This window comes from Peromyscus maniculatus, chromosome 5 (genome assembly GCF_049852395.1).
Source record: "Peromyscus maniculatus bairdii isolate BWxNUB_F1_BW_parent chromosome 5, HU_Pman_BW_mat_3.1, whole genome shotgun sequence".
Classification (NCBI taxonomy): Eukaryota; Metazoa; Chordata; class Mammalia; order Rodentia; family Cricetidae; genus Peromyscus; species Peromyscus maniculatus.
In genome coordinates this window covers 66325174-66342194 of record NC_134856.1, presented here as the reverse complement: position 1 = coordinate 66342194, position 17021 = coordinate 66325174, and the positions used below count along the sequence as shown (strand labels likewise).

General features: G+C 48.5%; 1 protein-coding gene across 8 annotated transcripts in view; it reads right to left on the bottom strand.

Annotated features, from left to right (window-relative positions):
* Positions 1–14630: 14630 nt before the first annotated feature.
* Positions 14631–17021, bottom strand: part of Epc1 (enhancer of polycomb 1) — a 94355-nt gene continuing 91964 nt past the window's right edge. For 7 of the 8 annotated variants that reach the window (XR_013051427.1, XM_042277929.2, XM_042277927.2 and 4 more), the window contains one exon: positions 14631–15995. Coding sequence is in view for 7 of the 8 variants with exons in the window: in XM_042277929.2 (XP_042133863.2) it covers positions 15923–15995 (73 nt within the window). In the remaining variant the exon portion in view is untranslated. The remainder of the gene's footprint in view (positions 15996–17021) is intronic. The other variant, XM_076572419.1, reaches the window with a different exon arrangement.

Sequence of the window (17021 nt, the reverse complement as noted above, 5' to 3'; positions counted from 1 at the left end):
GGCTGCCATGCCCCAGAAGCTCTTCCCTGTAGAATCCAGCCGTTTTGATTAATAGCCCCTTTTCTGTACCTTTGACCTCCTGGCTGCTGTACATGGTTCCCCTCTCTCCCCTTTCCCTTCCCTTCCCTCCCCTACTCACATGGTCAGGGCCATGTCCACTCTGGACTCTCCCAGATGTCTCTGGCTCTGCCTATGCTCTCCGCCCCCCCCCCTTTTTAAAGATTTATTTATTTATTATGTATACTGTGTTCTATCTGCATGTTTTGCCTGCAGGCCAGAAGAGGGCACCAGATCTCATTACAGATGGTTGGGAGCCACCCTGTGGTTGCAGGGAATTGAACTCAGGACCTCTGGAAGAGCAGCCAGTGCTCTTAACCACTTTTTATCTATAGTTAACTTTCTCCTCCATTATACCTAGGAGCGGTCATGTCCTTTGCTTTTTATTTCTTTTTTCATCCAGTGAATCAATGGATTTCATTGAATTGGAATTGGCCAGTGAGAGGTAGTCTTAGTTGGAGAAAGACACTGGGGATGTGCCTTGGAAAGTGGATCTTTTTTTTTTTTTTTTTTTTTTTTTTTGAGACAGGGTTTCTCTGTGTAGCCCTGGCTGTCCTTGAACTCACTCTATAGACCAGGCTGGTCTTGAACTCAGAGATCCACCTGCCTCTGCCTCCCAAATGCTGGGATTAAAGGTGTGGAAGGTGGATCTTGTCATTACTTCCTGTCCTGTTCTCTGTTTCTTGCTACCACGAGGCAAAAAGTCTCTGCCCTGCCCCCAACACACACACACACACACACACACACACACACACACACACACACACACACATGCTCTACTTTATCTTAGACCCAAATGGGTCCAGCCTGCTGTAGACTAAAGCCTCTGAAACTTGGGGAATGCTCAGTAAAGTTTGAGCAGAGCTTCAGAAACCCTTCAGATGACATTTTCGTCTACTTATTAAAACTGCATATTTCTGGATCCTGCCCAGCATCTGTAAAAAAATGCCCTGTATAGCTTGTTTGTTTTGTTTTGTAGTGTTAAGGATTTGAATCTAGCCAAGCCCTCCGCCACGGAGCTATATCCCCAACACTTCTCTCCACTCACACCCACACGAGACAGCAAACAGTCACAGTCACACCGGCATTGAACTCACTTTATATCCCAGGGAGACCTTGGGCTTGGGATCCAACTATCTCAACCTCCCAAGTAGCTGGGATTCCAGGCCTGTGCTACCAGGCTTGGCTTCCCAGAATGATGCTAAGGTGCAAGCTTTCCCATTGGCACACCCTGGGGTCTAGAGGGCTAAGAGCAGTGACGCTCTGTGCTGGTGGGGACCGAGACCCTGCGGCTCCCTACACCCAGGCAGAATGGATCTTCAGGGATGTGTCTGCCACCTCACTCCATCTCTCACTCTCAATTCCTCTTCTCTCCCCAAACATGAGAAGAGAGGAGTCTGAGACAAGAATGGAACCCAGGGAAAGGCAATCTGTGCCTATAAATTTTCAAAGAATCAGCGCCAGGCTGACCTGCAGCTCAGACCTGCCTGCTTTTCTTGGGTGAGGGACGGGGGTGGGAGCTGCAGTGTAGTGAGGTCCAGTGATAGCTGGGGAGACCCCTCCCACTTTATGCAATAGTGTGAATTATCTGTCAGCTTTGAATAACAGCCAGTGTGGGAGCTCAGAGGAGGAGGCAGTGGCCGGCATCCCGCAAGTCCTTCCTGGCAGGTGCTCTAGCCCACCTCCCCCATCAGGAGTGCTTTCTTCTTAGTTCACTGCCTCAGTTTCTATTCCTAACCACTACTCCAATTCTTTGTCCTCAGACACAATAACTGGGACTTAGGTGTCCGTCTGTCTACACCTCTGCCAGACAGTGTGACTGGAATCCTCCTCCAGACTTACCAGTGCAGTGTTCACTTAAAACATCACCAGGTAGCAGGCTGAGCATGGCCAAGGTCACCCACGTGAAAAAGGAAGTTGGTATTGGAACTACAGCTTTAATCTTCCCTTATGAAATATCGATTTTGCAGTTAATGTGCTTTTTCTGGACTCTGATCTATCCGATCATTACACACTGTATTTTGTAGTCCTGTGACCTTGTCTCCTGTGACGTGGGTAGATTTTACAGACGGCGTTCAGTAGAGGCAGCTGTGGCCAGGACAACCTCTGGAATTTTGCTCACTTCTTTTGAGTTTGCGTGGGTCCCGGCGCTCACAGACTCACCCGAGGGGCTCCTTTATCACGTCCTCTCAGTTTATTCAGTAGGGTGTGGCGACGTTAGAGAGCATGCATTTGACTCTTGCCAGGTAATTTGATAAATCACTTTAGGGAACATCTGCATAAAGCTAGGAACCACCCATTGGGTGACGTCTCCTTGTGCAGGACAGATTGCTTTGATCTCTTCCCTTTTTCTTTTTACAAGGCGGAGTCTTGTCATGTAACCCAGGCTGACCACAAATGGGCTAGCGACCTGTTCGTGACCCTCCTGCGAAAGTCTCCCAAGGGCTGGGATTCCAGGTGTGAGAGGTTATGCCCATCTTCTAGTCCTTAAAAACACGTTTTAAAGCATCACGTTCACAAGGTAACGATCCTAGAGATGGTCTGCGTCTATTCCACGCAGGCCCCGCGCACTTCTTAACACACATGGACGCGCGTCTGCTTGGGTTTCTTTTTCCACTTCCAGCACAGCCCCTTGGTTTCGCTCTATCCCCAAGATTGCCACCAGGGGGCACCCGTGGCTACAACCACTGACAGCTCACTGGAGAGGTTGAATAGGACAGTAACTGGCTTAGAGCGAAGTGTCTTATCAACCAGCCTCCCGCCAGTGGCTCCAGGGATCTGGATCTTGTTGCCTCTGATTGGAATGGATTCCAGAAACCCTAGCTTTGGGTTATCTTTGTATTGCTAATAAGTAAAGAGGCATGTTTGTCTCTGATGTGGGGTGTGCAAGAACAAGACCGGACATCTGCCTGAGGGCTCACAGAGGTGCATCAATTTTAAGAGCTTGATCCTACTTTATTTTAATTTTTTAGATTTATTTATTCTACTTTGTGTGTATGAATGTTTTGCCTGCACACTTGTATGTGAGCCGCAGAAAAGCCTGTTGTCATCTGCAGTCATGGGTGGCTATAAGCCACCATGTAGATAGATACTAGGGACTAGTCCCGAGTTTTCTGCAAGATAAGCAAGTGCTCTTAATCACTGAGTCATCTCTCTAGCCCTCCTATTTTATTTTTAGAGATTTATTTTTGCTTATTTTAAAGTGTGTGTGTGTGTGTGTGTGTGTGTGTGTGTGTGTGTGTGTGTGCCAAAGGAGGCTAGAATAGAGTGTTGGATCTTCTGAGCTGGAGTTTTAGGCATGGCTAGTGGGAACCTAACTTAGCTCCTCTTTGAGAGCCATACATGCTAAGCCATTTGTCCAATCTCTTATCTTACTTTAAGTTGTGTGTGTGTTTGAGTATGTGCACATGAGTGCATGCACCTGAGGAGGCAGAGACATTAGACCCCCTGAAGCTGTGGTTACAGTTGATTGTGAGCTGCCCAGTGTGGGTACTGGGAACAGATCTCAGTGTGTCCTCTTGGCTCTTAACCACCGAGCCATCTCTCCAGCATCTCTCCAGCACCTCTCCAGCATCTCACTCCAGCATCTCTCCAGGACCTCTCCAGCATCTCTCCAGCACCTCTTTCCAGCATCTCTCTCTCCAGCATCTCTCTCCAGCATCTCTCCAGCACCTCTCCAGCATCTCTCTCCAGCATCTCTCCAGCATCCCTCTCTCCAGCATCTCTCCAGCATCTCTCCAGCACCTCTCTCCAGCATCTCTCTCCAGCATCTTTCTCTCCAGCACCTCTCCAGCATCTCTCTCTCTCCAGCACTTCTCCAGCATCCCTCTCTCCAGCACCTCTCTTCAGCATCTCTCCAGCCCTGCACAGGTAGAACAGACAGCCGAGGTCTGAACCCAGAACTGCAGGCTCAATGCATCCCTGCTGGTCTCTGTGATCCTGTTTACTTTCCTTCCCATGTATCTTGCTCCAAAAGAAACCAGGAGCAGAAATAACCTTACCTATACCTCCCTCCCAGTCCCCCAGAGCCATCAAAGGTGCCTGTGAAGGAAGAGACCTTCTACATCTGTGCTTAGTTTATTGTACAGTGGAGAGAGGGCCCAACTTTAGTCTGTGTGGTGTGTTGGTAAATGTCTAATGACCAACTCTTCACGCAACAACCTGTTTTCCTGTTCCTGATTCTGTGGGGTAAATCACCCCACCACAGCTGAGACAAGCATCGGTGTGATTCCACTGAACGCCGAGCTGGGATTGGCTCTCACAAGCCCTCGTGTACGTAGCAGGATCCAAATATGGATGTGGCCTTAGGAGCACTGCTCATAATAAATACAATGAGATTAAAAGAAAGTGAGGAGTTTTGATTGCTTAGGGTCACTGCTTTAAAATTTTTAAGTATGAGAAAATACATATGGCACAGTTTACCACCTTAACTATTTTTAAGTGCTTAATTTATTATACATTGTTGTAGGACCATTGGCCAGAACTCATAAAGCTGAAATCTCTTTGTCTATCAATGGCTCTTGTTTCTCCCTCTGCCATCCTGTGGTGACATATCCACTTTACCTTCTGTGAGATGACTACCATAGATAGTGTATGTGGCTGTTCTGTACCACTCAGTATAATGCATTCAACATTGCTCTAGGCTACACAGGACTGCCTTCAGTCTCATGGCTGAGTAATATTCCCAGGTGTGTATGTAAATAATATTTTTGCTTTGTGGACGAACACCTGCCTGCTCACACCTCTCGGCCATTATGAATAATGCTGCTATAAACAGATGTTCACACACATCTTTCTGAAATTCTGCCTCTGGTTCTTTTAGACAATGGAGTGGATGATATTCTATCGCAGTGGGTGACAGAATGCAGGCATCTACATTCATGGGCTGTCTGGAAGTCCATAAAGATTGGTTTCTAGCATCACAGAACTGTCCTGCTTGGTCTGGACCCACTCGGGAACAGCCCAGAGGGTTCCACTGCCTCCCAGTACGAGGACAGCTGCAGGAGACTGACTGCATCAATATTTAGGACTTGCCACATCCATTTCATTATCTTGAGAGGAAAAAAAAGACTTTTTATTCTATTAATTCAATAACTCCATGTGACCTAGCTGTGTGCTGTGGGGTTTTTTGACATTTACATAAGTGAATATTTCTCATGGTTTTATGATCCTCAAAGGGCTTTCTCAATGTCTCTTGTCTCTGTGGTACATGCACGTGGGTGTGGGGGTGCATGGGCCAGTGCTTGCAGAGGCCAGAGCAGGGCAGTGAGTATCCTTTTTTATTACTCTGTAGCTTATTGTCCTGAAACAAAGTGTCTCATTGAACTGGAAGCTGGCCATTTCAACTAAGCAACCTCTTGAGATCTGCCCGCCTCTCCCCTCCATTACAGGAAGCCATGCCCAGTCTTCACACGGTGCTGAGAATTTGAACTCAGGTCCTCACACTTGCAGAGCAAGAGTTCTTACCAGTCACCTCCCAGCTATGAGGTTTTCCTAATAAAAGAAAGAAGTGGCATTAGCCTGAGAGAGCCTGACCAGCGGCTCGGTAAGACACTCAGCCTGGGTGAGCCACACTCCGGGTGCTCGAAGAGATTGTAAGAAGTCCTCACCCCGAGAGGAGTAAAAGCAGTAACTATGGGAACAGAGCACTGAGGATGTTTCCACTCTCTCCTGCAGGTTTTGTAGCATACCACCGAGGAGACTGTTATATATGCACCTGTTCTCCATCCGGAAGAAACAGGGACCCTCTTTTGTCATGGCTCAGGTGTTTACCATCCAGCCCTCTTGCTTCAGGAAGGCTCCCACCAGTCGGGGAGCACCTTGGCCACCTGTAAGTCCCTCTTGGTCACCAGCTTTTCCCAAACCCTCCCAAGGGCTTCGGGCAGACAATTTCCACTTCTGGCTTTTTTAAAATAAAGTCACCTTTCTTGCCTCAACATCTTTTTTTTTTAAATTTTTTATTTTAAAGGTTTTATTATTTATTATTATTAGCATGGAGGGCATGTGTGTGCCTCTACCCAAATGTGGAGGTCAGAGGACAACCTGCGGGAGTCAGGTCAAGATTTTTACCATGTGGGTCCTGGGAATCAAAGCCAGGCCATCATGCTTGTTGGCAAGGCCCCTTAACTACCAAGTCACCTTGCCAGCCCCCAACAACCTAGTTTACAAAGAAAAAACCTACACTTTTCAGGTCTTTGAATCTGCGCCTGTCTCTGAAGTAAGTATGCTATCCAAGGGAAACTGAGGACCAGAGAGGCTGTCACACACCAAAGTTAATGACTGGCTGCCAGCACTTGGACTTGTTTTATCTGGGCTGGGCTTTGACGCCTGTGTAGGCCAGGGGGTGACTGCCATCTCTCCATTGGGTAAGAAGGTCACTGACCACTCCACCCTGGGGCTCAGCTGGCCTGACTCCAGGCTGGCTTGAAGGTAGTGCTGCCATCCCAAGCCTAGGGCATCTGGCTGCAGCCAGCACTGTGCAGGAAAATACCACTGAAGCAATGTCAGATGTGGGCCATCACCGTCTCCTTCTTTTGGGGTCTCAAGGGCCACCACAAGCCCACAGCTGCCACTGGCTCCCAGACTCTTGCCTCAACATCTTATCTCCCCACTTGGATTGGTTTATTGTGGGGCAGGCAAGCAGTCAGACCCAGATTCAGATGATACACTCTATTATTTAATTAGCATAGGACAAAAGAAACAGATGTAAGATGGTGCAGGATTTTTTTTGTCTTTGTTTTTAAAGCCAAGTGCCACCACACCAGGCAATGTGTGAAGATGTCAGGATGCGGGGCTGGAGAGATGGCTCAGTGGTTAAGAGCACTGGCTGCTCTTCCAGAGGTCCTGAGTTTGCTTCACAGTACCCACATAGCAGCTCACAAGTGTCTGCAACTCCTGCTCCAGGGGATCCGATGCCTTCACACAGACATACCTGCAGGCAAAACACCAATGTACATACAATAAAAATAAATAACAGCCGGGAATCCCAGCACTCTGGAGGCAGAGCCAGGTGGATCTCTGTGAGTTCAAGGCCAACCTGGGCTATAGAGGATATATATCCAGGATAGGCACCAAAACTACACAGAGAAACCCTGTCTTGAAATAACAACAAAATAATAAAATAATAAAATAATAATAATAATAATAAAAGAACTACTCTATCAGGCCTATATTTAAAAAAAAGTTAGGATGCTAGGAACGTGGTGCCAATAGGGGGCGCTCATTTCCGAAGGAATGGATTGACAAGGTCACCAAAGCCCGGAAGCCTCAGCAGCTGCCCTGGAGAGCAATTAGCTTACATTTCATTCCCCGTAGGGAGCACCGACACCAGAACCCTCCACCCCCACCCCCTAGGAAAAACTACAGGTCTCAGCTTACTGGTGTGTGTTCAACAGTCTTTGGAGGGACGGAGCAACGCAGACCCCACCATCGCTCCTGAAATGGTTTGCAGCCCGGCTGTCAGGGGCAGCTGGAGCGTAGGCCATGCACTCTTGGACGGTGCAGCTTGGTGCCCTGCGTGTGTGCAGACACCGTCAGTGTGTGGGTGGCCCTTCTTTGAAGGGAGAGGACTGGCACGGACTCTTGCTCCTCGTTCGTTCTCCATCAGTTCCCCACTTTAAAGAAGTAGCTTGCGGCAGCTCTCTCAAACAGTTTCTCGTTGGTCACGGTGCCACCCACAACCCTTTGCTTTATGCGCTTCCCTTGTTTAGCGGTCTCTGTGTCCTACTTTTCATGAGAAACTGGCAATAGCTGGTAAATTAATTTCTTATCTATGCATCTTATGTAACTTATGTATCTATCTAGTTAGCTGTTTACATACGTGGTTTTCATGTAACTTTTACTGACAGCCCTTACATTCACCCGACCTCGAGCCCCATTGTGTAGTGGTTTTTATGGATGCTTAATAAGTAGATACCGACAATTAAGTCTTTGGCCATTGGTGACTGAAATCATCTCCAGCACCAATTCCCTCCTGTAAGGTCTGGGAGCTGGGCTGGAAATTGTGTATACTGTTACAATTAATTTGTTAAAACTTTTGGTATTTGTGTGTGCATGCACATGGGTGCACTGACATTTGTGGATACATTGTTCTGTAATTTTTTGTTTCTTTTTTGAGACAACACATCTCTATTATGTAGCCTTGGCTGTCCTGGAACTGGCTCTGTAGACCAGGCTGGCCTCTAACTCACAGAGATCCACCTGGCTCTGCCTCCTGAGTGCTGGGATTAAAGGCACGAGTCACCACATCTGGAGATTTTTTTTCTTGTAATCATTTTGTTTTATTTTGTTTAAGTACAGTGTCTTTGAACTATAGTCCAGGCTGGCTTTGAACTCAGCATCCTCTGACCTCATGCTCCTCAAGTGTTGGGATTATAACCATGCACAGTAGAGCCTGGCTGACCCTTCCTTCCCACCTTTCTTCCCTTTGTGGTTTGTGTGTTTGCAACTGCACACACGTGGGGGTCAGAGGACAACCTTGGGTGTCCATCCTCACCTTCCACCTTCTCAGAGGCAGGGTGTCTGTCATGTCTGGTGTCCATCCTCACCTTCCACCTTCTCAGAGGCAGGGTGTCTGTCATGTCTGGTGTCCATCCTCACCTTCCACCTTCTCAGAGGCAGGGTGTCTGTCATGTCTGCTGTCCATCCTCACCTTCCACCTTCTCAGAGGCATGGTGTCTGTCATGTCTGGTGTCCATCCTCACCTTCCACCTTCTCAGAGGCAGGGTGTCTGTCATGTCTGCTGTCCATCCTCACCTTCCACCTTCTCAGAGGCAGGGTGTCTGTCATGTCTGGTGTCCATCCTCACCTTCCACCTTCTTAGAGGCAGGGTGTCTGTCATGTCTGGCTGCTACATACACCAAGATGGATGGTCCAAAAGTTTCCTGGGATTCTCCTTTCTGCAGAGGAACACTGGGATGCAGACATGTGTTACCACATCTGACTGTCCGTGGGGACTGAGGATCTGAACTCAGGTCCTCAGACTTCGGTGCCAAGCACTTTACACGCCAAGCCGTCTCCATAGCTTGCATCTAGCATTTAAAAAATTCTTGTTATTACACACAAACACTGATTTCTTCTGGAAATAGCTGTGTCAACTTGTGTTTTTGAAGGAAGTCTTGTTCCGTTTAAGCTGTGAGATGTGTTGGGATAAGTTTGTGATCTTTCCTTGTCATTTCCTCTTGGTCACGTTTGTAATCCTGTGTCCTCTGATTCCCCAGCACTGCTCAGCTGCGTTCCCTTTTATTTCAACCTGGCTATAGCTTTACCAGCCTTCCAGATCTGCTTAGAGAGGTAGCTTTTGGTCTCTGTTTCTCATGGCTTCTGTGTCCATTCCTGCTTCCAGGCTGCTGCCTGGAGTTCCTGGCCTGACTTTCCTTCACGATGGTCTATAAGCTGTTAGAGGAATCAAGCCCTTTCCCCCAATGTTGTTCTTATCACGGTGTTCATCACAGCAATGTAAACGAACTAGAACAATCTGAGTGATGAAGCCCTCTGTGATAGCAAGATCCAAGAGGAGGGAACCTCAGGTTCTCTGGTAAGAGCAGCAAGCCATTTTAACTGCTGAGCCATCTTTCTAGTCCCCGATTGGTTCATTTACATTATTGACATAGAATTGTGTCAAGAGTGGGAAAGCACTAACACGAAGTAGAACGGATCTACTTCTATTTGCTTTACATATTAGGTTCTAGACAGGAGTTCTTTCAATGAAAGATTTGCCACGTTGAGCCTGTGAGACAGCTCAGCAGGCGAAGGTGCCCGCTGCCAAGGTTGATGACCCAGGATCGACCACGCACCTGGTAGAGAGTTGTCCTCTGACTTCTGCACTCATGCTGCAGCTCACACTCATGCTGCAGCTCACACTCATGCTGCAGCTCACACTCATGCTGCAGCTCACACTCATGCTGCAGCTCACACTCATGCTGCAGCTCACACTCATGCTGCAGCTCACACTCATGCTGTAGCTCACACTCATGCTGCAGCTCACACTCATGCTGCAACTCATACTCAAGCTGCAGCTCACACATGCACACACAGAGACAAAATTATAATTAAAAAAGGTTTTACTGTCAGAAAGATTTTAAATTTGAAAATAACAGGAACGGACAAACAGCATATTCACCCAACATGTATTTATTAGCCAGGTTGTCAGTTTTGTGCTACATTTCACGTATGTGACCCATGAACTGGGCTTCCGGGGCCATTCACGTAGGACCACAGGACCGAACAGCCTTACATGTAGGTGGAATCATGCCCAGGGGCCTTGATTCTGAGAATTTTGAGATGACAAGATTATTGAGAACATTTTCCAAGTGCCCATTTATAGCACTATACAGGGCTGGTTGGAGAGGAGGGGGGGTCATTCCCAGGGGAGCCTAGGCAGTGGGGGCTTCGAGCACACAGAAGGCATTGGGAAGATACGGGATGCCACTAGCCGGCAGCAGCGGGGCAGAGCATGAAGCGCTCTGCCCTTGGCGACTTCAAAGGGTTGAATCGCAGTCCCCTTGATTTCAACTCACTGAAATAAATGTATTCTGTACGTCTGGCTGTTTCTAGAACTGAGAGTCCATTTTTGCCAGGTATGGTCAATCTTTGACATCCTGACACAATGTTGCCACTCACAAAGCTCATACACATGGTACAATCAAGTTAAAAAAGAAAATAAAGCTGTTAGCGTGCTAGATGGTTGAACCAGGAAAGCGCCTTCCATGCAAGCCTGAGGACATGGGTTATTTGAATCCCCAGCACACACATAAAAGCTGAATGTGGTGGCATAAGATTGTAATGCCAGAGGGCAGAGACAGGATCCTGGAGTTTGCCAGCCTAGCCAACCCATGAGTGTTTGGTTCCATGGGAGATTCAGTCTGCGAGTTGTTCTCTGATGTCTACACACATGCTGTGGCACACACACTCAAATGCAGTAACAATAAAAAAAATACTGGAAAGGACACTGAGCTCTGGTCTCCTTGTACCATGCACACTGCCACATACTCACTCCACACCTATGCACACCACACCCACATGCACACACGTCCACACCCATGCACATGTACCCCCCACTCATGCATTACCCCCTTCACACATGTACACCTGCCCGCACACCGAAAAGCAAGCCAGCCTTCTGTAACACTGAAGTTCTCCCACACCAGTGGCCCTACTCTTTTATAGAGTTACAAATGTAGACCATTCTCCATTTTTTAGCTTCTGTACCTATTCAGAATATTCTGGAATATTATACCTGCTTTATTCAGCCGTGTGGTCCGTAATTTCAGAGGCTGGATGTTACATTTACTTGAAAAAAAATTAAGTGATTGTGTTACATTATTCTGATTTCAAGATAGTCATGTTAATAGGATGGTACTTTAATCTCGACGAGTCCGCCATGCACGGCAGAGCCCACCGGGACGTAAGCCTCAAGGGAGCTGGGCTTTGATTGCCTGCCTCAGCTTCTGCCGGAGCGCCTGACACTGTTAATATGCAGTTGTGCTGATGTGCTGTTTGTCTGTTTCTCTGTGGCTGCTATTATTTTTGTACTAACCCCCACCCCCGCCAACAACAACAACAACAACAACAATAAACCAAACCCCACAAACAACAAAACCCCAAAGCCATACAATTTGGAGTTTAAAAGGACAAAACTCCTTTACCTAGGTAAAAAGCCAGAGTCTGTGATGTATCTGAGGTTTTGTTCATGAATCCAGACCAAAGCTTAGTGATAGTGTCCTCTACGGTTACCTTGGTAACCATGGTAAGGACGGTTACCAAGGAAACTGCATCTGTCTAATCACAGAAGAGCTGTAGACAAACACTGCCACCTTTGGAGTCTGGCAGGTGTGAGTTCAAGCCTGCGACTGTCAGCCAGTGACCTTTTCTCATTTTCCCCAAGGCCTTCTTGTTTAAGCTGCTGTTTGGCTACCACGACTTTTATTTCATGCGATTACAACGTGGTAGCGAAAGTACTGGAAACGTAGTGTAGGGGTCCCTCCAAACTTGTTTTGAAGGCATCTCCTTTTGAAAATGTGCATACGAGTTTGGATATTCCCTGAATCTCAGTTGTGATGCAACAGAGCAGATGCTGTGTGGACCACGACCACTACCTGTCAACCAGCAACCCAGTACAGCCAGGACTCCTCACTGCCCCAGGAACACTTAGGAATTTGCCTGCAGACATAGAGGGCAGGCTTCTGAGGACCTTGGACTTACTCTATCTGTAGCATGCACTCCAGCAATTCCGACCCTGACCTCAGTTATTCTGCGCCACATTTCTTTATGCCAGCAGTTTATAGATTTAGGTTTTCAGTCTGACTACACACTGGATAGAAGGACAGACCTGCTTTCTCCTTATACATTACCTGGCTACTCCTTCAAGGCAGGGGATTCTTAGAGGTAAAAGGAACTCAAAACCACCTTGCCACAGTAGACTCTCTATCCCTTGCTTTTTGTAACCTTATGCCTCCAACTGCAACCACAAAGATTCTTAATGTTTGATCTCCAGCTCAACCCCTCCCATCGCCCACCAGTTTCTGTGTCATGCTTTCATCTTGAGTTGGATGTTGAATGAGCATCTCAACCCTTCCCAATTCCCTAGACCTACTTCCTCTTACCATATTTTTAACCATGGTCATCTGCTCAGGTGAAATATCTTGAACTTGAGTTTTGTCTGTTCGTCCACGTGGAGGCCAGAGGGCTCCCTCAGATGGGGCCCACCTTGCTTGTTCAGTCTCCTGTTGCCTGGTTTCCAAAGTAGGCTGGTCTAGCTGGACAGTGAGCCCTGAGGCTGCATTATCCCCCCCCCCCCCTTCAGCCCTGGGATGACAAGCACATGTAACTACCTGGTTTGTACGTGAGTTCTGAAGTCTAGTTTGGACACTGAGGCAGTTGAACTTCTCTGCTCCAAGCTCTTTTCTGTACAGAAAGCAGAGCCTTTGCCTGCATGCATAGCTCGTCATACCTTCTCCATGCCACACACCGCTGCTGTTCCCACCTAGCTCCATCACCCCCCCTTCTCCATGCCACACACCGCTGCTGTTCCCACCTAGCTCCATCACCCCCCCCTTCTCCGTGCCACACACCGCTGCTGTTCCCACCTGGCTCCATCACCCCTCTTCTCCATGCCACACACCGCTGCTGTTCCCACAGAGCTCCATCACCCCCCCTTCTCCATGCCACACACCGCTGCTGTTCCCACATGGCTCCATCACCCCCCCCCTTCTCCATGCCACACACCGCTGCTGTTCCCACCTGGCTCCATCACCCCCCCCTTCTCCATGCCACACACCGCTGCTGTTCCCACCTGGCTCCATCACCCCTCTTCTCCATGCCACACACCGCTGCTGTTCCCACCTAGCTCCATCACCCCCCCTTCTCCATGCCACACACCGCTGCTGTTCCCACCTAGCTCCATCACCCCCCCCTTCTCCGTGCCACACACCGCTGCTGTTCCCACCTGGCTCCATCACCCCTCTTCTCCATGCCACACACCGCTGCTGTTCCCACCTGGCTCCATCAGCCCCCCCCCCTTCTCCATGCCACACACCGCTGCTGTTCCCACCTGGCTCCATCACCCCCACTTCTCCGTGCCACACACCACTGCTGTTCCCACATGGCTCCATCACCCCCCCTTCTCCATGCCACACACCGCTGCTGTTCCCACCTGGCTCCATCAGCCCCCCTCCTCCAACCACACACCGCTGCTGTTCCCACCTGGCTCCATCACCACCCCCTTCTCCATGCCACACACCGCTGCTGTTCCCACCTAGCTCCATCACCCCCCCCTTCTCCGTGCCACACACCGCTGCTGTTCCCACATGGCTCCATCACCCCCCCTTCTCCATGCCACACACCGCTGCTGTTCCCACCTGGCTCCATCACCCCCCCTTCTCCATACCACACACCGCTGCTGTTCCCACCTGGCTCCATCACCCCCCCTTCTCCATGCCACACACTGCTGCTGTTCCCACCTGGCTCCATCACCCCCCCTTCTCCATGCCACACACTGCTGCTGTTCCCACCTGGCTCCATCACCCCCCCTTCTCCATGCCACACACCGCTGCTGTTCCCACCTGGCTCCATCACCCCTCCTTCTCCATGCCACACACCGCTGCTGTTCGCACCTGGCTCCATCACCCCCCCCTTCTCCATGCCACACACCGCTGCTATTCCCACCTGGCTCCATCTCCATGCCACACACCGCTGCTATTCCCACCTGGCTCCATCACCCCCCTTCTCCATGCCACACACTGCTGCTGTTCGCACCCTCTGGCCAGCTGCTTCTGCTACCGTGTCTCTGACCCAGCTTGACACAGTGAGCACCTTTGGCCTTTTACGCTAGCTCACTGGCCCTGCCTTTTCCAAACTCTTTGCTTCCCAGTAGGTAAAACACATTTTAGATCTCACTTATTCTCACCTCCATGAGGTCATAAATTGAGGGCAGGGATTTCTTTCTCTGATGTAGGCATAGAGTCATGTCAAAATAACCACTGAAAACATGGGAGCCTCCCCTCACCCCTTTTCTAAAATAACGGACAGTCACACAGAGTTCTGGGGTTGAAAATAAAAGCAAAGACCACTGCGCGTTAGTTTGTCAACATGTAATGCCCTGGGTTTATTTTGTGAGAATTCTATCACAATGTTTCCAGGTGGGATTAAAAACCTTAAGGATAACGTATGCCATTGGACTGGGCATTCAGACTCCGGTACTGACAAAGCACTAGTAGTAGTCTGGTAAGTACCGTTCTCTTCACAGAAGAGAGGTCAAATATTTCCAAAGGAAGGCACCCGATATTTGTGGCTCTGGCCTCGCAGCCTTCTGGAGAATCTTAAAAGGAAAAAAGCTGGCTGGCTGTTTTACACACTGGAATGACGATACACGGACAGCAATTACTGCATTCTTCTCCCTATATCCTTTCTGTAAGAACAAGTAAAGAATGAAGTCTTTAAACGATTCCACAATAAAAAAGTACATCTTTTTGTGCTAAAAAAAGGGCAAGACAACATAAACTCCAGTTGTAAGGACTCCGTTTGCGTACTTGATTTAACACTTTTGGTGGGAGGAAATGGGACGACTGGGCTGTTTGCAGAGCAGCAACGTAACATTAGTGCTTTAAGTACCGGGGCCGCCCAAGCTTGCAGTGGGCGGGCGGGCGGGTGGGCGGGGACGGGAGGGTCAAGAGACTTCATTTTTAGCTTGTTGCGCGTCCTAATGGTAGAAGACCAGAAGATCCCCATTGAACAGTACATTCCCCATTTTAAAAAAAACTGGTGCCTTTTTTTTTTTTTTGTAAAATTCTGTATGTATGTCACCATTTTTTTTTTTTCACATGATACACAGAAAACTCAAGGACCCAGAGGGAACCAAGTTATGTTATACCATTTACAAAATACCAAGGAGTCCACAGCTACCTAACACACTTACTACAGCACAGGAACCAATGAGGGTACAGTGTACAAAACCTGTAAACACGGCACAATAAATAGACAGCAGGTTCCGCACCATGCACATGATGTGATGACACCAGCTACACAGCTCACAGCTCACACTCTGGTTGCAGTTTATTCCCCACCCCCCGCCCCCAAGTGCAAAGCATCACAAATGAACATTTCTGTATTCAAGTAACATATATACAAGGGTATTACAAATATGCAGTACTATACAGATAATTGCTGTATTCTTAATTTACAGATGTTGATTTTTTTTCCTATTAACAGTAAGAAAAGAAAAGTTGAAGCATGAGAGATGCGCAGTGCTGCCGAGTCCCCACAGCTGCCATGGAAACGCATGTGTGCATTCCGTCCTCCCCTGCGTTCCAACGCCTCTGATGCATAGCACCTGATCGTGTCCCCAGGCTGCAGTCCTGTTCCCAGGAAGCTACGTCACCTCCATCGCTACTGTGTTGTCGGCTATATTGTTCAGTGCTGGCTTTTCCGAGTCATGATTTTCCCTGGTGGGATAAAAGCTCAGTTACTTAACCGTCACGTACAAGCGGAGCAAACAAAGGAAGAACATTAGTTATCTTTAATTACAGGGAGAATCTTCACTTATGGACAGCGGAGCAAAGAGGAGTATGAATTTTTATAATTATGAAAAACAGGCAAGCAGAAATCAGGTGTCAGCAGTTAGTTCCATGGCCAACTGGCCCGCTGAAAACTTGTGGAAGAGCCCGAGTGACCCAGGGGCCTGCACACTGACTCCCCAACTTCTCACGCTCTGAAAGGTACAGCTACAGCCGCCTTCCACACTCAACTTCTCTTCTTGCATTATTTACTTATTTATCTAGTGTGCATGTGATACACAAGTGTGCTCGTGACATATATGATATACATCATAGTATATCACAGCTGAACTTCTCGGGAGTCAGTCTCTTCTTCTACCATGTAGATTCTGGGGACCAAACAGCTTGTGAGACTTAGTGGCAAGTACCTTCACCTACTGAACCACCTCAGCAGCCTAAGCTTTTCTTCCTTTTTAGGGGTGTGTGTGTGTGTGTGTGTGTGTGTGTGTGTGTGTGTGTGTACAAGCGCGCGTGCGCGCTCGGGAGACCCGAGGCAGATGGCGGCCCCTTTCCTATCACTTTACCTTACTTTCTGAGATAGGGTTTCTCACCTAACTTGAAGATCACAGAGATGGCTGGGCTGGCAAGGAGCTTTAGGGATCTGCCCATCCCATCCCTTCCCGCACCTCCTACAGTGGAGGGGTTATACGCACTCAACACTACGTGTAGCTTTTTTAAAAAAATGTGGGATCTCGGGATCTGAACTCAGATGCTCCTGTTTGCATTGGCAAGTAACTTACCGACTAAACCGTCTTCCTCGGCTGTGAACCACTTTGAAACCTTATATAACCGTGTGTGGGCACACGTATGCCAGTGTGGAGGCCAGAGGACAACGGGCAGGATTGCTGCTCTCCTCCCACCACGTGGGTAAAGTGGGTCAAACTCAGGCCGTCAGGCTTGGCGGCTGGCACCTTT